General features: G+C 42.5%; 1 protein-coding gene across 8 annotated transcripts in view; it reads right to left on the reverse strand.

The window, feature by feature from the left end:
* Nucleotides 1–23,948, reverse strand: part of adgb (androglobin) — a 43,040-nt gene that overhangs the window by 8,937 nt on the left and 10,155 nt on the right. For all 8 annotated transcript variants that reach the window (XM_084378239.1, XM_084378238.1, XM_084378237.1 and 5 more), the window contains 21 exons: nucleotides 22,382–22,458; nucleotides 21,067–21,241; nucleotides 20,575–20,668; nucleotides 19,946–20,099; nucleotides 17,420–17,465; nucleotides 16,394–16,505; nucleotides 16,143–16,206; nucleotides 15,939–16,046; nucleotides 14,421–14,529; nucleotides 13,993–14,131; nucleotides 11,359–11,473; nucleotides 10,151–10,312; nucleotides 9,753–9,891; nucleotides 9,385–9,519; nucleotides 7,311–7,404; nucleotides 6,178–6,309; nucleotides 5,760–5,904; nucleotides 5,350–5,537; nucleotides 5,037–5,203; nucleotides 3,203–3,366; nucleotides 1,632–1,743 (listed from right to left, as the gene is read on the reverse strand). In XM_084378239.1, the coding sequence (XP_084234365.1) occupies nucleotides 1,632–1,743; nucleotides 3,203–3,366; nucleotides 5,037–5,203; nucleotides 5,350–5,537; nucleotides 5,760–5,904; nucleotides 6,178–6,309; nucleotides 7,311–7,404; nucleotides 9,385–9,519; nucleotides 9,753–9,891; nucleotides 10,151–10,312; nucleotides 11,359–11,473; nucleotides 13,993–14,131; nucleotides 14,421–14,529; nucleotides 15,939–16,046; nucleotides 16,143–16,206; nucleotides 16,394–16,505; nucleotides 17,420–17,465; nucleotides 19,946–20,099; nucleotides 20,575–20,668; nucleotides 21,067–21,241; nucleotides 22,382–22,458 (2,631 nt within the window). The remainder of the gene's footprint in view (nucleotides 1–1,631; nucleotides 1,744–3,202; nucleotides 3,367–5,036; nucleotides 5,204–5,349; nucleotides 5,538–5,759; nucleotides 5,905–6,177; nucleotides 6,310–7,310; nucleotides 7,405–9,384; nucleotides 9,520–9,752; nucleotides 9,892–10,150; nucleotides 10,313–11,358; nucleotides 11,474–13,992; nucleotides 14,132–14,420; nucleotides 14,530–15,938; nucleotides 16,047–16,142; nucleotides 16,207–16,393; nucleotides 16,506–17,419; nucleotides 17,466–19,945; nucleotides 20,100–20,574; nucleotides 20,669–21,066; nucleotides 21,242–22,381; nucleotides 22,459–23,948) is intronic.

A 23,948-nucleotide genomic window follows, 5' to 3' on the forward strand; every position in this document is an offset into this window, starting at 1 on the left:
CGAATGTATAACTGGTTGATGAAAGCCTGAATACACTACTGCTTAGATACTAAAAATGTGCTCTCTTGGTAGCGCAGCAAAGAAAATGTCAACGGAATTAAAACTACTGCGCAACTGCATGTATGGCTACTGCTTTAACAGTATATACTGAGGTTTAAAGCAGAGATGTGTAAGCGTGCATGCATTAAACATGCGCAGTACAGTATTTTGACTGCAGCTTGTTAAACAGCTTGTTAAGGAGGTTTCAAAGCTTGACGTGGCGTGTAGTGCGTGTGTATCCATGTAGCATGTAGGGAGCATGATCAAGGGCACAGCTTCACCACTGAGACAGAGTTTAACTGGGTGAAATTAATTCACTTTCCTGCTGAGATATTTCCCAGGGCACCAGGGGGCAAGAGCCAGCTTCATTTGACTTCCTATTGACCCACTTTCACGAGCTTATTGGAAAACCACTGGAGGTTTGTGTGGACACTGGCCTACACATGCACACACGTGGACAAGCCCGAGCATAGGTTTAAAAAAATAATAGAATAAAATTTAAAAAAACCTCAGCGAGCTCACATGCACAGAAAACACATGTAAATGACTAGATGACCACGCGGCGTACTGTATATACGCAGTAAGAAATCCTTAACATTCCCCTCACGCATGACCATTACTTAAATGAATATAAAAACAGTGGTATGTCTTCCTCTGTAGTCAACATACAGTACATCTGCTATCTGGATATCTGGCTATTTAGAAGTACCTCCCACACAAAGACACACACACACACACAAACACACACACACACACACGCACACATACATCAACCTCAGATTTCATGCCACACAAACTGAATGGGTGAATCCAGGGACTACTGTCAGGAGCAACAGAGGGAAGAGAATGAGCATTCAATGACAGCAGGCAGGCCACTCTCTTCAGGCAATCATGCAAATGTGTCACCCATGCAGCACCTCTTTCACATCAACATCCACCCGTGCCGCAATTAATTCACCCCCTTCAGAATTTTTAAGAAGCCCCTGCAAATTTCAAAGCCCTGATTTTCCAATCGATCCAATTTGCGCAGCATGATTAAAGGCGGAGAAGCAGAGTCGGTGGCAGAGGACGGGATTACCGCCTCAGCCAACGACCAGTGGGCACAAGAAATCACACTCTGTGATCTGCGAAAGCAGCTGTATTCATTTGGCTTTCATTAGGCTTGTGATTAACAGGCCGCTGGCTAGCAGAAGCAGAGAACAAACTGTGTCCGCCTTGGCCCCTGACACTGCCTACTGAGTATCTGTCACATTTCACACCGAACACAAACATGAGCTGTGTATAAACAAATATTAAGGCCACATTAGAAAATCTATTCAGAGCCCATGGCTCAAATGCTGAAAACTTAAAATGTAAATTCTTTCATGAGGCATTATGAGAATATTCGGGGATATCTGGACCGTTCATAATGCGTATTTAGACTTTTATTTGGATGGTCAGATCAAGATTCATTACTGAACTAAATAATAACCAAACTTGTTTTCATGTTTTCAAGCGGAGCAAAACATAAACAGTGACTTCCTTCCCTGTGTTTCCCTTGGGCAACTCAGTGACTGCTTGATGTGGCGTTTGTGATTGTCTTAAGTGTGTACCTCTCATTTCATTCTTCTCCAAGTCTCTGAGCATATGGACAAAAGCCAGCTGAGACTCATCCAAACCCCAGCTCTTAAAAAGCACCTCTGCCTGCACCACATACTTATGACCCTGTGAAACACAGACAGGCAAAATCAGAGTACAACATCCACATCACAGTTTGAACGCGATGTGATAGACAGATACACACATTACAAAAAAAGACCTATACAGCATATGGAAAATAGCATGCTTCTCATGTTAGCTTTCTCATGTTAACGCAAAGCTAACATGAGAAGCATGCTATTTTTTATTTTGTGAAAACTATATTAGTGCTGATGATTCACAGAGAGACACAGAGACCTTCATGCTCTTGCTGTTCTTTGCCCTCTTGACAGAAGCACATGCTTGGCACAAAGGGAGAGAGGAGGCAGAGGGTGTGTTAGCCAAGATTATATCAGGGGTGGCAACTCCCACATCCATCACACTGAACAGAAAAGACAGAATTTCAACAAAATCCCAAGGTGAGACTCAAACTAATAGAGTGGGACACATTCCCGAAAAACAGAAGATTAGCCACATATAAGCTTTTTAGTGTTGTCCGATGTTATGAATACCAATAACGCCGCTGTATGTCTCTATAGCCACGGTGACATCGGCGTATCTGTTTGTTCATGTGTTCGCTTCCAAACAGATTACACAACAGGAGCCTTCAACATTAATGCACAATTACTGAGCATCAATACGTCTGGTGTGTGTCCCCGCGGTGCAAAGCAGCGCTTTAATCACTGACCCTAATTGCTCCCAAGTCTTGATCAATGGTCTCACTCCTGATCAAGAGCTGTTTATTCTGGCCTGCTGCTGATCTGATCTGTGGGATCTGACATAAGCTGTCTCATTACTATTGATGTGTATCACCGTTGGTTTACGTCGTTAAAGAGAATAAAGTAAAAGTCTCGAAAGGTTTGCTGCACAAGCATGTGTTATTGTTGTTAGATGTCTCAGTCCACTGCTGTAAATGTCAAATGAACACTTATTTGTGAGCGTTTACTGAGGAAGCATTTTAAATGACTGGCTGTCACCACAGCAAAATAAACCTCAGTTGATTTTCCTTGTTTTATGGACTATCGGTGTGTTTTTAGGTGTATGTGATGGTATACACATATAGTGTGCTATAGTACTATTCGATGTGGCAATCATCAAACTATGACAACGGTAAGATAGGGGGGTCTTCAGACAGCCGAGTGACTCATAAATAACACACATATCGCTGCTCCGTGACAAGCACTGATAAGTCAGACAGTAACAACAAAACCACCCCTCCAGTTTCTGCTGCTCTCCTCTTGCAAATTTTGTCTGTGTGAGAATGTGTGTGTGGGTGTGTGTAAGTTCATGTGTGTGTATGTGTGCGCATGCCTGTCGTTATGTGTATCTGGCAGTGAAAAATGGATATCAACACAGGCAGCGAGCAAGTGGGTGAGAAAGACAAGAGAGATAGAAAGTGAGATGCACGCTCGTGTGCGTGTGCAAGTGAGATCAGTTAAGTGTTTTGAGCAACAGCAGATACCACGCAGGCGGTTGTCAGTGATACCATAGTCTCTGTGGGAGGCTGCGGCTGGTCAGACGAGGAGTCTGATTTCCCAGCTGTGTTGTCCTCCCCGTCGCTTTTCTGGGAAGTGTCTGCCACCTTGACACCCTTGTCCTGGATGGGGGATCCCTTCTGGTTCTGCTTTTTCTCACTGGTGCAACTGGAGGCTGTAACACGAAGAGAGATACTAAACTGAGCGTGGTCAGCAATCTGTCCTTTTGTAGCTGATGGAAACATTTACTGAAAAGTAGACTGAAGAGTTTCAGAGGCAGGTTTTAGAAGAGCTCTTGAGTGGAGAGCGTGTACTGTCTCGATGTATCTTATTGATCATGCTGACATTGCAAAAAAGGGTAAATTCGCCCCAAAAACGTATTAAAATTAACTTTTTTTTTTCATATTTCATCATATTGTCATATTTCTTATTGGATTTGAAATCTCATTGGCTACATGACACATCAATCATCCAGAGGCTGGCATGTAAGTGGCTCAGGAGAGAGGAGAAGGAAGAGAGAGCTGGTCACTGGCCTACACAATCACTCAGCTGTTGCAGGCATATCGGTGGGCATCAAAAAGCTGCCATCTCAGTATCTCCGGTGTAGCATGAAAAGCATCCACGATTGCAGGTTTTTACCATTTTGTAACCATTTAATCACGGGATACTGAGTCTTGGACTAGATATGTCACTGGAATGGCTGTATTGGACCTTTGGGAATAGAAGATAGTTTTTGGAGTTTGATGCACTACCGAAACACACAGACTCAAAAACTCCATACATGCTAGTTTGTTAGCGTGTTTGTCTTTTTGTTTGTACCTCACTTATGTTGTTTGATTCGGAAATGGTTTGCATGAATAGATTCACAAGAATCTAAGCTTTCTAACAATGTATGGCATGACTAGACACTTAAATTGAGGCATTTGCCTGTTTGCTTGGCAAAAATTATAATTAAAAAAAAGAAACAAATTAAAACAGTGTATCTTCCCAGATACAGGCTTTGTGCTAATCTTGACAAATGCACTGGCAGCCTTTATTACAGGCACTAATTTGCTGCAGTACAAGTAGAACCATTAAATAAAGTATCTCTGACCCTACCTTACATCTCATGAAAATACAGGGAATAATCACTGATAGACTGAATTAGCCTTTCTCCATTTATAGGACTACTTTTACTGCCACAAGGGAGCCCCAAATGAGGCTGCACACGTTTTATGATTAAGCCACAACAGGAATAAGGTGATCCATCACAACTATTCCTATTGACTATGACTGTGACCCAAAATATTTAACATTTAATCCTACCAATTTAAGTACAGTTGTGTCATGATGGGGCCATTCCCCAGAAATAGAGTAAATCAACAACTTTAACCAAGAGGTGGTAAAATCAACTAATCCAGAGTTTTACAGTACATACTGCCACACTGCTAAAATTACTATCCTGAAAGTCCCTTTGCCAAAACACTAATCCCAGCTCACTAGTAGTGACAAGTTACACAACTCTTAATGCTAAACCCCAAGTCAAGCTATTTGGTGTTTGGGAGGGTTATCAACACTGAGCACATTAGTGTGGTTTTGAGCAGCAGAGAAAACAAATGCATGATGAATTGGATTTTGTGCTTCAAAAAGGAATGTCTGCGAAATGAATTACAGCCAGTGTTCAACAAGAGTTCAACAACTGTTTGTTTCATGTTTGACACTAAAACGTACTGTACCAAATCAATTCTTTAAAAAAGTGGCTGCAGCCGGTTAAGTGACCAGACACAGTGGAAGTTGAGCCCATAACTTGCACAAAGTATCATGAGGGCTGGGTAAGGGGGATAGATAGCTATATCAACTGCTCACCTTCGTTGGCCAGGAAGACGAACGCAGGAATTATTGAACGACCCTTCCCCGTGTTGCCGGCCACCTCTTTCTCCTGGTCTAAAATGGACAGGCGGATCCAAACATCTGGCTTGGAAGTCTGAAACTGAACTGTTCCCAGGACGTCTGTCGTCACCTGCACATTGTAGCTGCAGAGAAGTTTTAAACGATAGTGGTTACCATTAGTCTCTCAGAGGATCCCTTATGTCGCCCTGTGTTAGAAAAAGGGGCTTTTCTGACAACTTCCTTGAAAGGTTACCTGCTACATTAAATATATATCTCATAATTCTCTTACCGACATATGAGGTTTTTGTCATTGGGGATGTAATAATTCAGGAATTCGTTCACTGAGAACGTGTTGAGTGGAGTCTGACAGGACAGTTTTGGAAGAAGCTCCCTTGAGCCAATCAAACGCATCCTCCACTTGGCACCAACAGGGGGTGATTCAGGTGTGACAGCCTCTGCTGCAAAGGTATAACCAAGCTGGAAAAAGAGATCCAGAGGAGAAGGTTTAACACACTGGTTTATGATAGTAGAATTGTTCCCAGCATTATTATGCCACAACTGACAGCCAACGGTCGAAACAAATGTGTACACAGAGGCAGGAAACATTCCTTAAGTGAAGCAATTAATCATAGTAAAAAGCATACTGGGAGGAAAAGGGACATGAAGGTTTGGCGTACAGGATTTACAACATCCACAGACCTTGTTCGGTTGATAGACATGGTTTGCCGGTTTGTTGAAGACCAGCTCCTCTCCTGTGTCGTTATTTATGATGTGCAGACAATTAGGGATTGGGGAGTAGATCTTTGGTACCAGCAGCATCTCCTCGGGAACCAGGAACACCTCTCTTCAAAAACAACAAATATCAAGTAAAATAACCAGATATTAATTTAAGGTCTGACCAAATTGTCAAGTAGTAGTCCCCTGTCACAGAAGTATCTAGATTCCCTGATATCAGCTCTACTGGCAGGAATGACGAGCTGAGTCAAAGGCAACGTTATGATATTTGGTGAGAATGGTATACCAGTCATTTACACCTAGATTGACTCAGGTTTTCGAAGCCAGTTGGGTGTCCCCTTTCAATGACAGGCCTAACCTTTAAGTTACAACGTTCTCTTACCTAAAGACCAAGAGCCAGGAGTTGGCTGTGTCTTGAAGAGGGACAGAGTAATCAGTGAAGGTGATTCTGGTCCATTCATCCTGCTGACAGGAGTAGAGCTCTGCTTTCCTCTCAGGGTGGTCAATGATATACCTGTGCAGAAAACACAGAAGTGCAGACCACATTTAGAAACTTCCAATTTGAATTCAGCTAGTTAGCTCAGTTAACCGTGCAGCTAGCCGTTGTATTAGCTGACTCTGCCTGGAATGTTGTTATCGTTTACTATCAGACTGTCAACTCTTGAGGCACAAACTCGCTAGGGGCTAACTGATTAGCATGCTAACTTCAATAGATATCTCTACAAAACGATGCATAGATGTCTTTGACATTATATCTTATATATAACAGTTACGTCTTCACATTGGGTTGAAAATGTCAGATAGTTAGAATGTTTTAAATTAAGATATTACATATTGCACATTTAAGACCACATGTATTGTAAAAAGACAATGACAACATCTATTCTTAGAAAACAAATTACACAAATTTCTTGTAAGAAAACAGAACTCTGATGTAAGTGATTATGAACGAAATCCAGTAAAAACAAAGACAGCATTGGAAAGTACATGCACTTGTCTCCGCATGAACTTTGACTTGAGTGGATGTTTCTGTCAGTTAAGAAAAACACATGCTCAGAGGCTCACGACAACCCCCACCCCACCCTCCGCGCACACAGTGACCGAGCTCTCCACGCTCATGCACACACATACTTCCCCAGGCAGCGGGTCATTCGGCAGACGCTGCTAGCCGATTGGAACGAGGGGAGGATAAACAGCAGATGGTACCACTGGGAAAAGATGGAACACAATGTGGAAAATGCTCCCCGCCTGGCCACCACAGGCCGCCACAACCAGGAGAGGGAGCAGATTCTGGGCAGGCGGTGCAACAGAGAGGCTAAACGTATGCCGTACAATATACATGGTATTGGCACAAGACTGTAGTCGGAATCCTCATATTCTCTCAGATAATGACATTAGTGTGAACGAATACCTGCCTGTTAATAATGTGTGAGGTGTTTGTGTGACATTGCGTACACATTATACTATATGTTATCATTCAGAGTCATTATGATTATGCATTTCTCCTTCATTTACCGTAACAACAGGGCAGCATGTTTTTCTGCATCTGAGTCAACCTTCGGCCACATGTCTAAAAGGATCTTAGATGCACTGAGATTCTCCTTCGTGCCTGAATGACATGTGCGCACACACACACACACACACACACACACACACACACACACACACACGCACAGACACACACAAAGAAAAGCAGCCACCATTAAAGATGAAAGACAATCCATGTTGCTGTCAAACACATGAAAAAATTATTGTCGCTGACCTAGTTCAGGGAAGGAAACAGAAACTGCAAACGCATTTTTGCCTCATTCAGCGAGAGGTGATAGGAGCAGATTATTCACACCTTGACATTAACTTTCACACTCATCTCACCAGACAGGTAACTGCTGTGACAGAACACAACCTTTGATGAAATATGTAGCACGGTGTGTTCATGGGTATGTGTGTGTCGGTAAGTGTGCGATTGTGCATACAAGTGAGAGAAATGCTCGGAAGAGACAGCTGCATGATAGACGTTCTCGCATCTGACATGCGGTATAGGTGTCCTCACATCCTCCCTCCACCACCTCCTTCCCTAGTGCTCAGCTCTCCCTTTTCAAATGGCCAATTTTCCAAATTGATGCAGCCATTATGGCAGGCCGAGGCTGGCTATTGAGAGATGAAGACCTCCTATCATCTTTATAACCAAAGGGAGGCGACACACAGACAGAAGAAGAGGGGAAGGACGGAAAAAAGGGAGCTGCACAAAAATGTGGGGTGAGCAGCAGGTTGTTTGCGGTAGTCAGTAGTGTAAAAATAAGAAAAGGCTTACTTTCCTTTAAAAAACTGGCTTTTCAAAGTGTAGTTAGACAGACTGTTTTTAGAATATGACTGGTGTTTTGCCATTACTGTGAGTGCCACTCTGAAAGCTGCACTTTGTGCTTTGACTTGGTAATGAATGAAAATTTGAGAGAATTTAACCATGACAAGCTTATTTGACAAGTCAAGCTATTCAGCCTGTGTGCGTGTGGTGTGCGCGTGTGTGTGTATTCTCATGCAAATGTCGCATAACCACCAGAAATATTTTTTAGCATTTCTAGCAGATGGGTTCTATAATGATGTGGATGTCTGGTGTGCTCAAACCACATTTTCAAGCCATAAAAAAATAGGCAACGTCCCATCAGTGCTGCTGCACAGCACGGTTTTATGCAAGTACTGCATTAATGAGGCTGTGGATACTCCCATATGTGCGAGCTATTCTGAGGGTGACAGGGTCATGTGTTGTGCCTGTAGAAGACACAGTTAGCTTTGGGTCCTGGCCATAAATAGAGACTGTATGGGCACTGTGTCACCTCCACTGTTTCCTTCAAACAGCGGCACACCTTCAAAGTAAGATAATTACCACCACCTCTGGAGAAAATTCAATATTAAAAATAATTTAACTGAGACTGAGGGAAATTGCCTGCAGCCTGCGCAAGGACATAACTGGAGCTGAAAGAGTGCAAGAAACAAAAAGCAACACTGATGAATATATTTACAGAGGGAAAGCTGCTCTGTCTGTCTAATCTCTCGTTTTTCCTCCAAACTGTCCAGCGTTTCTCTCTTCCCAACCTTTCATTTGCTGTCAACATTGAGAGAGTTTGGCTGTCGATGCAGGAATGATGTGTGCATAATGGTGAGTGCGTGCGTTTCCTACATGTGTGTGTATCCCCTCTGTGGCCACCCCTCATCTGTCAGCGTGTATTAGTAAGAGTGGCAGTCTCATCAATACATATTTGTGCCTCTGCTCAGAGGCTCAATATACGCCATCGGGCTAAATCAACCAGTGAATGTAAGAAACAGAAGGTGTTTTGTGTGTGCGTATGTGCGTGTTTTTCGGACACTAAATAATAATCTACAAACGAAACACAGGTATTCTGTCGTTTTAGTTTTTATTTTGACTTTCCAGTTGCTGCAGATGTGTTGTTGCAGATCCCTCGAACATAGAGTATCACAGAGGAAAGACCGTCCAATTGAAATCTAGTAATCTTTCTATCTAGTGAAATGAAAGATAAAGCCTGACCATGATACCTGAATGAATACATCTTCTATGTGTGTATGTGTTGTCTACCTGGTTTTGAGGCACTAAAGATCTCTCGCACCATGTGCCCTTTGAATCCAGCTTGCAGAGCGGTGACTGCCTTGACCTCCCTGTCTGTTGGCTGCCTGTTTCTCCAGCTCTCCGGGGCCTCTAACTCTGCATCCACTTAAAGGGAGAAACAGCAGAACACTGCAAGTTAATATTGTACTCTGAGCTGAGAAAACTGTTAAATACAGTGTAATGTGATTTATACTTTCACAATAATACAAAATTATTTTGAATTAAATTAATTTAAATCAGTTTGCTATTGTGTAATTAAGAAACAGCAGGTGTAATACAGGGTTTTAATGCACTGACTTTAGCAAACATATGTAGAAGGACAAACAATTGGCACTTACATGTACGGGACTGTTCTTTATGGTCAGTGGCCAAGAGTGTAGGGTCAGCTGTGAGGGCCAGGACAGCAAACCGCTCCTCTGCTGTCAGCTTCCTGCCAAGTGCCTCACACAGCATGTGGTGAACTGCACTGTTAAACACCTACACACACACAAACACACACACAAACACAATGGTTATTTTCTTTGACATATTATTAACTTAAATTACATGCTATATGGTCACAGATGCACTACTGTAAATGATTTAGTCAATCTGAGGCAAAGACTTAATGTCGCAACTATGAATTCACTGCCAGTGTACAGAAGTCAGAAGTAAAGTAAGGTGAGCTTTCCACTAAATTTACAGTACAGTACATCACACCTGTGTATCACCATGAAAGCAGAGGTAAACAAGCTACCCTGTGGTGTTTTCCCAGGGTGGTGTTGATGTTTTGGGGGCAGTGAGCCTCTTCTAGCATTCTTCTGGCTGCTGGCTGCTCCTGCTCATCGCTAAAGGAGGACACCACCCTGGACAGGGCCCTCAAGATGGACGAGGCCTGCTCAGCGAAACGAGCACTTTCCTGTTTAAAACAGTTAGGATGCATTTAAAGTTTGTTTACTGCAGGAAATTAAACAGGATGCAAGTTAAATAGAAGAGACAGACAGAATGCCCACAACAGGAATACATTGCAGTGCATTAGGGCTGTTACAGGAAATTTGCTACAAGTATATAAACTGTGATTGACTGAGGGTTACAGGGAAGACAAAAGGCATTTTATTTCTTTTCATGTGTTTGTGCCTCACATGAAAATGTTTTTGAAAAATGATTCCGCAGCACAAATATCTGGTTTGAAAGTCATAAAGCAGAAGCGCCATCGCACTGAAATAATGTGATTTTCTAAAGTGAAGCTGGAATACATCCTATTCAAAAATGTTACAGCGAGGACAACGCAACAAGGGCAAATTCATCCTGTCCCTCTGTATCTATCTATTCAACAAGCCCTGTTGTTTACTTTTTCATATTATCCTGGTTTAGGCGGAACAGGCTGTAAACATTCTGTCCTGTATTTGTGTATTTCTTTTTTTATTCCTACATTCCTTTGTTCCAACACATATCCAATGGAAATACCTAAATATTTTCTTTCAAAAGGAGTGTGCAGCCTTGGCAGAGGTATTCATGCTGAGTGCTCCTGTATTTCTCACTAACTATGTGCCCCTCTCGGAGCCTTTTGTAATAGCGAGGGAGTGACTTGGAGATTGAGAAGGAAATTAAAGCAAATGGCATATCGCCCTTTATATCGGAAATGTACATGTTCTGGTAGCAGCGGATGACAGAAAAGCATAGACAGGATGTTGAAGGTATCCATGTCTTGTTTGTCTGTGTGTATTTAGACATGAGAAAAAGGTACGAACACAGAAAATATCACTTAATCTTTCATTTGGTAGATTAATTCAGCTGTGGCCGACCCCTCGGGTGGAAAATTGCATCTACAGATAAAGAAAATTCAAATAAACATTCCTTATCCCGCAAACCAACTAACAATACCTCTCAAATCCATAGACTTCATGTGTGAAATTACTATTGATGCCAAATGACTGTCAACTGATATTTAAAGCCCTTAGTCACCTTGGTAAGATGTGACATGACGGTTTCTTCGTCCCCAAAGATGAAATGTGTCGTGCTGCACAGGAGAACGTGGTAGCCCAGTGCCGCCTTTGTGTTGAGACACAATACATGTCGCCTGTAGGGGGAGAAAGGGAAACTGAGCATTTTGAAAACAGGACCACATAATCCAGGTTTACAGTGCTATAAACAACACTTAGATTTTCTGTGTGTCTCCCAGCATTTCTTACCAGTGTTTCCTTGTGCCTCCCATTTTGGTATGTTTCTGATTTTGGTTTCTTGTTTCTCGTTTGATTTGAACTTTGCTTTTCTGTCGCACTTTGTTTCAGCTTTTTAGTTGCTACTTTTGTTTTTGGTCCTTGTGACTCATTTTTGCTTTCTCCTGGTTTGTATAGATTTCTTGTGTTTTGTATTTTCAGCTTTTACTTTATCAAAGCTCACTTTTGGTTCCCCTATTTCTTGCCTCCTGTGTGTTGTCTGCGTTTGGGTCCTCTTCTCTTGTGACAAAGCGGAACACCTCCACCAACCACAGTGAGCACAGAGAAAATTTACACTTTCAGCTGATTAATGTGGAAACAGCCTCTCAGTGTCAAAGTCATACATCGTCCTACACAGAACTCGAACATTCAACTGCAGAAACATGAAAATCACATTTTTGACCTGAGGGGGACTGGATGCTTCTTCAATTATAATTAAATGCCTCCTCCAATAATAATGAACAAATGTCTTTCAATTACAATTACCGCCACACAGTTACTGCACACTCAGAGAGAGAAAGTGTATGGAACGACAGCGCATTCCACAGAATGAAATCCTTTTTCTAGTCTTAACAGTGAGACAATGTTTCTGTCAAGTAAGACTGAGTGGGTCAAACAATCCAAAGTGCTGTATCCTATCCTGTCTTTTATGGCAAGTGCCAAGCTGAGTTCACGGGGCCTGGTCAGGCATGAGAGAGTGGAACCCCACTTCCTTGGCCCCATTAGCTTTACATAATTCAGCCATCACAACCTAACTAGATGGATGAGCACTGAGGCGACGCTGGGCTATTGCTCTAGAAGAAGACAGTGGATGGGAGAGAAAGAGAAAAGAGGGTGAGGAGTATAGGAGAGATGAAAAGAGGAGGGGACAAATGGAGAGGTAGAGGGAAAGAAAGGCAGAAAGAAATACCTATATGACAATAAACTACTTCAAAATTAATAGATTAGCACAGGACAGAATAGAAGAAGAAGGCATACAAGGTCAGTGAAGAGACAAAAGAAAATAACACACTGGCAAAGTGGTGTACCACAAACAGACGGAGATAGAAATAATGGTTTAATAATCTCCAAAAGCATGGACACATCAGCTAGTCTTTCTTGCAGAGTGTACTATGGGGCGTATGGGCACGATAAGTTGAGTGCTATGTGTGTGATTATGGCTCAGTGGTAATTGCACTGCTGCATACCTGCACCTGACCCCTAGAAACTAGGCCCTCTGCTTCTAGGCCAAGAAGCATCCATTAATAGAGACTAGGACAGATGCTTTTTACTGCTTTTCAGAGCATCTGAGGTAGGCAGATATCCTCTGCACACTTTATGATAGCTTTAAGTAGATCTCTGCATAGCTGTAAAAAATCACAACAAGAGTGAAACGCTTCCTTTCATCAAAAAAGCTCCCACAGGCGCTGTACGAAAAAGAAGAAGAAGAAGAAGAAGCGCATACATTTTTGAAACAGGTTCCCAAGATGGGAATTAAAGCTGTAACCTTGGCAGCATTGGTGTCATTGTGACGAGCGTGTAGGGTGAATTAGGGTTATGAAGCCTTAAAGCGGTAAAATGAGAAGAAATGTGAGGTGGGATGACTTTTGTTTAGATACATATGAGAAATATGACAATTGACATCAAATGCAGAGTTCAAATGGCATCAGAGAATTACCACACATGAGTAACTCCACCAGCTTTACAGGTCTTGGGGGTATGTACTACTGCATATATGAAAAAAGTAATATAATGGCGTTTGTTGCTCCAGAGGAAGCTGGGTGTAATCTGATAAACTGCCTCTAGTGATGTCACTCACATTGCATTGTGGGTAATGTGGTCAACAGGAAGAAAAATGCGTGGAATAAAAAAGGCGATGTGTTTGGTTTTGCTTCATGTTTGATTCTGATCATGCGTTTTTAAACTGTCCATAATGAGTCCTACATTGTTATAGGAGTGCAGTGCTAAACCAGTGGACTGAGTGTACAATACCCACAATGCAACCTAGCCATGGAGTGACATCAGTGGAGGCAATTTATCAGGTTACATGCAGCTTCCTCTGGAGCCACAAAAAGCATTAAACTACTTTTTTTTGCATATCCAGTAGCGCTCCCCAAGACCTGTTAACACACTTAAATGTGTAAAATTGGTGGGGTTGCCCTTTAAGTCAGGAAGCCTATGATTAGATTAGACTGGTCACAAGTGTGAAGCCTTAGTAAAAAAGTATATACAAAATTCTAAGTATGAAATGATCTACTGAAGAATATACTACTAAATAAATGTAAATCTAAGAACATAGATCTGTGATGTTCTAGTCTGTGCCGGCTTATGAACTTGATCTAGGCTTTTCATTTTGATCAATACAGCTCTCTGTCATCAGTATTCATTGATGCTGTCCTACCCTGGGGGTAAGTTAAGCATGGCTGCTTTTGAGGAGGTGGTCTTGATGGTGAGAAGAGGCAGCTGAGGCCGCAGGTTTATCCAGGAGTGTGACTGGGCGGTGAGCAATGCGGACCTACGTGCTGCTGGTGTTCCCTTTTCTACGAGGGGAGAGAAAAATGGGGGAATTGGTCTGCCGCCACACTCACAATATCACAAACACGGCAGGTCACATTCATAAAATGTTCACACGTACTTACTGTATTATGAATGTTTAAATATACTGTATATCCCAAATAAGGTCATAGCATATGGTTTGTGCATGCTTATAATTGCTGATAGGGACTTGAGTCAAGCTCCTTACATCGGTTGTACTATCAGAAAATCCTTTTGTACCCGAGTATGTGTGTGTGTGCGTGTGGGCATGTGTGTGTGTGGATAAATCCTTACTCTCCTCAGCTGTATCTCCCCAGAGAAGCAGAGCAGAGAAGCTGATGAGGATCTGGGTAGGTTGGAGGCTGTCCACACACAGGTAGTCAGTGCCTCTCACCTCTTGACACTGGAGAGGATACACACACACACACACACACACACACACACACACACACACACACACACACACACACTGGCGTTATCAATAAGGCAGACAAGGAAAAAAACAAGTGAAATAGAGGAAGTGCAGAAAGCCGTAGGAAGGGATGATGGATAAACTGATGGAAGAGTGGCTTAGTCGAAGAAAAGCTGGAGGAAAATACAGAGGAAGAGAGAGAAGTAAGTGCTGGAAGTAAGAGGATATAGAAACGAGCTGAGTGAGTTAAAGAAGCATTTGAGGCGACACCTGAATAAGACAGGCCAAGATGGTGAATTTAGTCCAGTAAGAAAAAGGAGTTGGTGAGAGAGACAGAGAGGAAGATGTAGCAGTAGGACAAGAAGAAGAGCAGAAAAGACAGATCGAGAACCAGAGAAGGGGAAGAGGATGGATACGTGTCTGGAATGATGAGCAGACTCAGCAGTCTATACACACAGACAGGCAAACACACACACACACCTACAGGAAAAGTCTGGCAAAAGCCTCCGCTACGCACATACACTCACACACTGTCACTCTTCAGAGGTGTGTATCTGCGATGCATGTGACACAAACAGTGTACTTTGAGAACTTCACACATTTATCACTTCCTGAAGACAGGCAGAAGGACCCTAACACCGAGCACTCAGGGACCACTTTCAATAAAGACACCAAATCTGGTTTAATTTGCTGCTGTTTTGGCAGACCATGGATACATTATGGTTTGTTTTAAGATCCCTTCTGCTACTTACAAAGCTTTGCACAGCATGCAATCACCAGACCACTAAAAAAGCTACTGCAGTTCAGATTGATGAACCGTAGTTATGGTCTACTGTTGAGGCTTCAGATTCTGAAACAGACTTCCAATAAACGTCAGCAAACCTGGTTCATCTTTTGGAAATAGCAGTTTGAAATAATCTTGAAGATTTTCATTCAAAAATAAATTTCTGTTAACTCACTATCTGTCACCAAATGAGGTAATAGAGTGGTGATTGAGCCTACGGCCCACAATTGTAATAATTGCAATATTTATATATCTGCAGTATCACAAATTATTTATTCGGCAAAAGTGATTGGGTTAAGTTACTGCTAATGCAGGCTGAACATTTCCCACGGCTGCAGCTTCACATTTAAAGCACTTCCCTGGCAAAGCACAAGTTGAAATTCATTTTTAAACATCAGTGATTATTACAGGGAGTGAAGGAACAAGTCGGAGCAGCCACAGTCATTCTTAATATTCATGACAGTGTTGTTGCTACCATCAATCGCAGTGTCCATTCACATTTTTATGAGTAAAGAAATGCAACACAACACATTTGTTAGACTTATCATTATTCATCATTAATCCCACATATCAATTCGACAATCCTTGACGTTCATGCGTGTGTGTGTATGTTTACTTCAGGGCTTGCTACAGCAGATGTCACAGGGTGGGATCCTGCGGTAAGAGAGTGTGTAGATGATCTGGTGCCACTGGTGCCTGTTGCAGTTTTGGACAGGACGGTGCTCTGCAGACATCAACATGGAAATTAATAACAGTGTATCGAACTGAGACCGAACATGTAGAAATGAATCACTGGGTTATTTCGTGAAACACACTGTACCTTAAAATGAGATTTCTGGATTTGATGCGGGTAGATCTGTGGTTTATGGAACACCAAGAGAGTCCTGGAAGAAAAACACAAATAAATGCCAGTTATTATTAAGCTAAAAATACTTATAATCTTGATCACTTAATTTTTAGGCCCATCAAAATCCTTATTTCATGGCTGTTTATGTATATTTACTGGTACAGTATGTTTGCAGTGCACAGGTATGTACAGTATCTGTGACTGTGTGTGCATGTGTGTCTCACTGAAAGCATTTAGCAAAGTCATCCAGGTCCACCCAGGTCTCCTGCAGGAAAGGTTTGACAGGAGCTGAGACTTCTTCAACTAAAGGCTCCTTCATTGCAGCTTCAGGGCGATCTGGAAGGAAGGTTCATATTCCAAAAATTTGGTTTGCAGTATAAAGCCGTTCATAAAGCAAAATTTTGTATTCATTATTGATAATACAAATCTGGATGATCTTCACACAGGACATACATATCTTTATCAAGCTGAGTAGAACGGTGTTTTTCATAACACGCTTACTACCAAATAGATATCGAATTGTCAGTGAAATCACCCATTTCAAAATTCTGCGAGTAACAAAACGCCTTTCCTCTTGTGACTCATAGCAAGTTATCCTAGACTCAAATCATTATCTGAAACACAGTGAGCCAAATTGGCCAAACTCCCACATAATGGCATAGTGTAAGCGCACATGCACATCCATACTCCCACTCACTGACTCCCACTATCTCAGTGCATGCAGAGCAAAGTAACAGACACACGCAGACAGACACACTCTCCACCCAAAACACACACACACACACACACACAGTTGCTCTGCCCCCAAGCTCTTCTCAAAGCGAGAAGTCTGATCAGAACGCTGAGGCGGCGAGGGCCAGCGTCTGTGCTGCTGAGCAATGGTGGTCCGCTAACTCAAACTGCAGGTGTTACTAAGCAACTAAACGGGGGCAGACAGAAGGCAGGGAATTGGCTGGTTGTCATAAAGCATAATTTCAGTCCTATCTTCTTCAAAGTGTCTTGGCCAACCAATGGAAGCATGGATGGAGTGGAGGCGAGAGATGCAAATATTTCTAATCACATTAATTGGACTACTGCTGCACAGATGCTGTTCAAGTAAACCAATAACGACGACCTTCACTACATTCATCATTTCCAATAAAACCGAATTAATGAGTTCTGCCCATTCTGGTAGCCTAATATTTGAGCGCAGTGCAGGTTATTTTCGACATGAATGGGGGGGCCCGGCATGGCAAAGGAACAGCTTTTACCGTCGGAGATGTCATCGTCGTCCTTCTTCCTGTCCTCTGCAGTAACCTAAAGGGACAGAGAGAGAGGAAAAAGAGAGAGAGGCATGAACAGTGAGTTGCTGATAGAGTAACACTACCAGAGACACGCCTCCACCCTCTAGTGATTCCATGCCAGCTGTGGTGTTGCGCCGCTCTCGCCGAACACCACAGGATATAAGACAAGGTTTAATGTGACAGGGGCTGCTCCTCTCCTGCTAAAAACACCACCAGGGAATACCAGCTCTAATTTACTGCGACTGTCAGTGACAGATGAGGCATTATTATGTTGTTTAGCATGTTATGTCTCTTGGAGGGGAATTACTCAACAGCTGATTTAATGCTCGTCTGCCCGACACAATAAAGAAATATAGCTAATGAGTCATTATCAAATCCTTCAAGTATCATATAGTCTTCTGTCTGAGCAACATGGGAGATGATGTGGTCTGTAAAAGGGAAACACCCCTGCCTTGACAACAAAGCTATGTTCAAGTACATGGAGGAGTACACCTGTATCAACTTGACTAAATTCCCTCCTGGCCCCTCCATTCGACGTGAACTGGTGGATGTTCAACAGTTTACCCAGCTCTGAATAAGAATTATGCCTTTGTGTTGTGTAACTTCAAAGCAACCCCAGCCAAGACTCTCTAATAAGTCAGGGTGAGCGTGCCTGTGTGTGTGTGTGCGTGTGTGTGTGTGTGTGTGTGTGTGTGTGCGTGTGTGTGTGTGTGTGAGTCACCACTTTGAATATTTGAACATTTGAATAAATACCCAGAGAGACCCAGACAGACGGAAAAAGGCATTGTGATCGGGAGGCACACTTGATCTCCTCTCCATATTTAAATGAGTGTGTTTCCACAGGAGCGGGTAAAACTCCAGCTCTAAGGCGCGAGATGTCATGTCCACCCACAGCATGCCATTTTATCAGATGGCTTACTGTACCTGTGTATAGTAAAAGGACAGTGAGACTGATAGATCGTACACACAAGGCTCCTGGGATTTTAAGCTGCTGCTTTCAGAGGGTGAAGCTTGATTTTCTCTGATCAAATCACAGCCATTGGTTGAGGGATGGAAGAAGGGCACATTTCTTTAATCCCACACTTCATGGGGCTTTATTTTACACAGCCAGACTGAAGTCTTTGCTCTCAGAGAGACTCCTTCCAGATTTCCCCCTGAAGTGTCTCCCAATTCATACATGAAAAAAACATGAAAAAAACCTCTGTGAGGCTGTTCACAATTCTCAGGCACAAGAAATCCATTGATCTCAGAGCTGGTCTTTGGGAAGTGTAGTTCTCTCACACAGAACTGAAACCATGTCGGGGCTTTGGTGATTTAGTGATTAACCACATTCCAGGCATATTAGATGTTAAAACAGCCCAGTTCCACCAGGATCTAATTCCTTAACCCACACTCAAGTTGAGTGAGTAGGCCATTGAGGGTATTAGAGTCATCATGTGACGGCACCTTCTTCCATTCTAGCAGCTGGGAACAGAGGTTCATACTGTTGGCCAGGGTTGACAGAAACAGAGGGACGGGCCAAAACAGTAATAAGCACTTCTCACTTGACGCACAGTCCACTCTGCACGTGACTTACCACATGCTTGCGAAAGGCGGGAACGCACGCCGAGTAAAAATGTGGCACACATATGACAAATACACAAACCAATCCGCATGAGCGGGTGTGCGCGCACACATCAAACGACACATCAAATTAGCGTGTCCATACTGCCCTAGCCTAACCGCTCTATAACTGGTCACAGTTACACAAGAGGGCGATTAATATGAACTCTATTTTTTCTCTGTACGCTAGGAGTGAAGTGTAATAATGAACCCCCCAGGAGACACAGACACTGATGGCTCATCGTCTAATTGCACTGCTTTTTTCATCAGCGCAGTACACGACCTCTCCCTGTATGAAACCCACGCGCCCGTTCACCACCACCACACACCAGAGATTCTCTTTTCTCATCTCCCTCCATTTCCTGCAACGCTTTCATCTCTCTCCGTCCAACTGAGGCTCGCCTTTCATTTTGCAGCCCCTCTTCTTTCTTATTCTGTACGCTTGCCCACCCTCTCTATCTTTGTTTCTATCCTCCTCTCTGCGTCTGTCTGTCTGTCTGTCTGTGTCTCTCTGCTGCTGCTCTGAACCCCCCTCCTCATCTCCCTTCCCTTGCTGGTTCTCTCTTTAGTGCAGATGTGCCCCTGGTCAGTAGTGGCCTGGCTGGGAGACAACAGAAGTGACTTTGAGACTGGGGGATGGCAGCCTTGTTGTCACTGACACACAGAGCTATTCTGATGAGCCTTCAACTGCATACTTACAGGGTAGATAGAGGGGTTAGAGAGGGAAAAACAAAAAGAGGCAACAACATTTTGTGGATAGCTGCAACCATCAGGGCTTTACCAAACCTTATAGCTAATTAAATTAATGCCTCGGGATAACCGTGATTAATAGATCAATCGATATCTATCATAAATCAACTTAGTGCCTCTTCAGACAGTCATTGTATTTACCTCTTTGTTGTCTGTAGTGCTGTTTGGTGAGCTAGTGGTGCGTTCAGATGCGTCAGTCTCAAGGCCTTCTCGGCTTTCGGCCTCCTCTCTCTCCACAATGGACACCAGAGGGGATCTGTGGGAGCGCTTTCTCTGAGTGCTCTGCTTGGCCTCTCTGACACACAAAGACGCATATTCATGCTCCATGTTATAGGGACATACAGTGCATGCATCACATCATAATCACGGTACACAACTGGTAACACATTCAGAAGCAATACACCACAAGCCTACTAATGAGTCATGGATGTCACATTACAGATATTAAATGACACCAGAGCAGCATTTCTACCATAATGCTTTTAGCATGGAGGTCAAGTGTGTGTATGAAGGTGGGTGTTTGTTCGTGTTCATGCCATTTGCTGACAAGAAGATGAGAAAAAGTGTTATGTGATCATCATAATGCATGTTTTAGATCCCAAAATGGAAGCGGTTTTCTTACTTTCCTTCCTGCAAAGTGAGGTCAGAATGCAGTTTAGCTATAGCACAGTTAAATATTCTTAAACCGGTATGAGGAGCAGAAGAACAAAAGGACAGAAAAGACTCATCTCCTTTAAATTCTCAGTTTTAGATTGTTTCGGTGTACGCACAGCTCCTGGATCGGGCCAACGGCGCTCTTGACATGGTAGGAGAGAAAAGGGCTGGCAACCTCGATGAACTGCTCTGGTTTTGACAAAGGAAGCTCTGCGAAAAAAGAAAAAAGGGGAAAAAAAAATCTCAACCATCATGCCAGCACTGCTTTTCACACTCTGACTCTTTATACTGCATTTTGTGTTCACTCGAAGATCAGCTGATGTCAGATATGCCTGAGCCAGCAGCTATTTTCATTACAGAAATATTGTAGCTTTTTTCATTTTAGCATGCGGTGCTGTGTGCCCTCTGTACTGTAGGTTCTAAATCTCCTGCATTAGCACTCGCTTTCCTTTCTACTCATGTTTATTTATGACATTCACCTACACTCTATTACATTATTTGTGCTTTTCTACTTGTTTGATATCCTCCCCTGCATCCTCCTCCTGGTTTCCCCTTCACCACCTTTATTTCCTGACTATTTTCTGCCTCCTTTCCTGTCTCTCACTCACTCCGTGGTTCAGCGGTGACCTCAATCGTCTTGCGTGGGCGGATGAGTTTCCATCGGGGCACAGGTGGAGGTTTGGGTGGTGCCTCCAATGGGCACGCCCGGGTTCTGGTCAGCAGGACAATGTGGCTGTACAGCAAGGACAGACTGTACTGACGCAGAAACTTTGAGGAATCAGCCTGCAACAAATGAACAGAAATAAACACACATGCATGAATATCTAAAAGAGCAGTTTAAAAAGTATTCTCCCATACTGAGAATTGCTGTCACCTTTAACCAACTCTACAGGTGAATCAAGTCAAACTCTCAAAAGGAAACCAAAGATCAGAGTGTGGAGGTGATTTAACACCTCCAAAAGAGGAAAATCCTGGATACCGTCCACCAATTAGGCTTAGCATGGGTATAAATAATTAAACAAGTGAAGCCTGTTGAGGCGAAGCAGCCAAATAGAACACACCATGCCCCCAGGTCACGAGCACTGTTATGTTTCATCTCAGTCGTCATCACTGCTAAGGCAGTATACATTTTAAACAGCATTGTTGTGACATGTAGGTTAAAATAATTACTATGTGTGAGGTGATTAAATACAATTTGATCATTATAAATAATTCACTTTATATTCATTAGGATATAGGTATGACCAAGAAAGTGTCCATGAATGTTACACCTAGAATGTATCATTTATTCTACGACGGTCAGTCACAACGTTAAAATGCGCAAACAAAGGTGCAAACACGTGCTTTTCTTCATTTAAACTCCAGCACATGCGACAAGAAATAACAAAAATGTAAAAAAAAAAAGTTTTGAGTCATTTAACAATGTTTTATTATGATGATAAAATTGATTTTTTACATTAAAGAAAGGTTACAAAAAATGTTTGTTTATGCTGTCAAATATAGAAAGACAACGGGAAATACTGAATATCTGCAACTGGCAGGTCAGACTTTTAAAATATCGGAAATCTGAATGGGACACCAACATTGCATCTCCACTCCTAATACCTAAATAATATTGATGTATCACACATCTTAATTGGGAAATGCTACATTTAAAATAAGGCCTAATTCGGGATACCGTCTTATTTGGAATAACGTTTGAATATGAGTGCGCACACAAACACAGTCAAAGAAACGACAACATCAACATCTGAGTTTACACTTCCTGTCCACATCTTTGAAATGCTCACAAAGACATCCTATCCTAATTGCATCCAGGCTAGTTTGTATTTGCATCTCTATACTGTATGTTTTCAAATCTGTATTGAAGATCTGACTCCAATCTAAAGATTGTGGAATCTAATTTTACCATTAAAGCCATACCATTTGTCCAAACCTAAAGGAATCGGTATGGGGCTGTAAAGCGCAGTAGCTGGCGCACACCACTACCTCGGGGGTACCTGAGAAACACACACAAAAAAGACTAACATAAGTATGGGTAAACACACATAAGCACACAAAAAGATACTTTGACAGAGTGACTGACATTGTAGACCTCACACTGTGTTACTACAAAGAGACTCTGAAATAACTGACTTAGTGCCATCTATGAAAGAAAAGTACAGCTGATGAAAGACCAAATCAATGTGGAATGAAACCCTGGAGTTGTGAAAGCACTATTGGCCTCCACAGGTATAAATAAGGCAACAAGAGAGTATCTAGGTTATCTATGGATGGCCCTGCTCCCTATGGTGCATCTTAGAGTATATCGTATAAGAAGCACATGAGCCAGGAGACATGGAAAATCAATTTGAAGGACCATGGCGAAGAGAGAAGTGAGCACCGCTCGACTAATATAAAGGCTACACATTAAGAATTGAACAGATAAGAGGCTCTTTCACTGCACAGCCATTTATGCATTTCAATTTATGCATTTCAATGGGATATGACAGTGAGCACCAAAACCGTGCGAGAGAAAGAAATGTGTAGGTTTTATTTTGTGTTTGCATGTGTGTATGTGAGCACCATGTGATGCATCTCCCTGTGTGCATGCATGTCGTTCCATTATGTTAATACCAAACACTTTAATAACTGTAAACAAGTGGGACTGTCGGAGAGACCAAGGGACAGATTACTGTCAGAGAGAGCAGGTGGGTAAATATGAGAGCCAGGGAGAAGACATTCAATTTATAATGCTGCTGCCCAGTCAGAACAAGATGCCATGATGTTTTTTGTGACAATCCTTTATATCTAATACAATTCCTAATTCCTAAGGATGATCCCATCTTTTTGCCATTTTAAAATCACAATTTATAATTACATATCTTTAAATTAATTCTAAAACCTTTACTGTATCTCTCTACCCAAATGGCCTGAGACAACTCTGAGCCGCATGCTCTTTTGTGAGGACGTGTTTCAAACCTGCCTTCACTTGACTTTGGAGGCTCTTCTGCCCTGCGGGAACACCAAATAATTCACCCTGCCACTGCTCCCTCTGCTGGTTTATTTATAGTCCACCACACGCGCATTAACCCTCCCTGAGCTCCATTATACATGAGCATGGGAAAACAGGAAGTGATGCTCGAAACAACAGGAAAAGACGCAGCAGGGCGCTGGCGGACTGAAATGGGGGTATTTTGCCGGACCGCACGAGAGTGACCGTAGGCGTAGAGTTTTTCCCGGTCCTGAAGTAAATCACCAAGCAATACTGTGAACGTTGCACAGGTATGAGGGTAAGTAGTGCTATAAGAGAATGGAATCATTGATAAGTGCAAGTTCCTGCAGGACAATGAAATATTCATTGTCATGCTCCATACTGGCTGAATTATGGATGCAGCAGAGGCAGGGAAATAGAGATTTACACACTCTGTGCATTCACACACATATATATACAAATAGATACTATATTGCTGAAAATATACACAGACGCACAAAACAATTTTTCAAACAA

Source organism: Pagrus pagrus (assembly GCF_965226575.1).
Source record: "Pagrus pagrus genome assembly, chromosome: 16".
NCBI lineage: Eukaryota > Metazoa > Chordata > Actinopteri > Spariformes > Sparidae > Pagrus > Pagrus pagrus.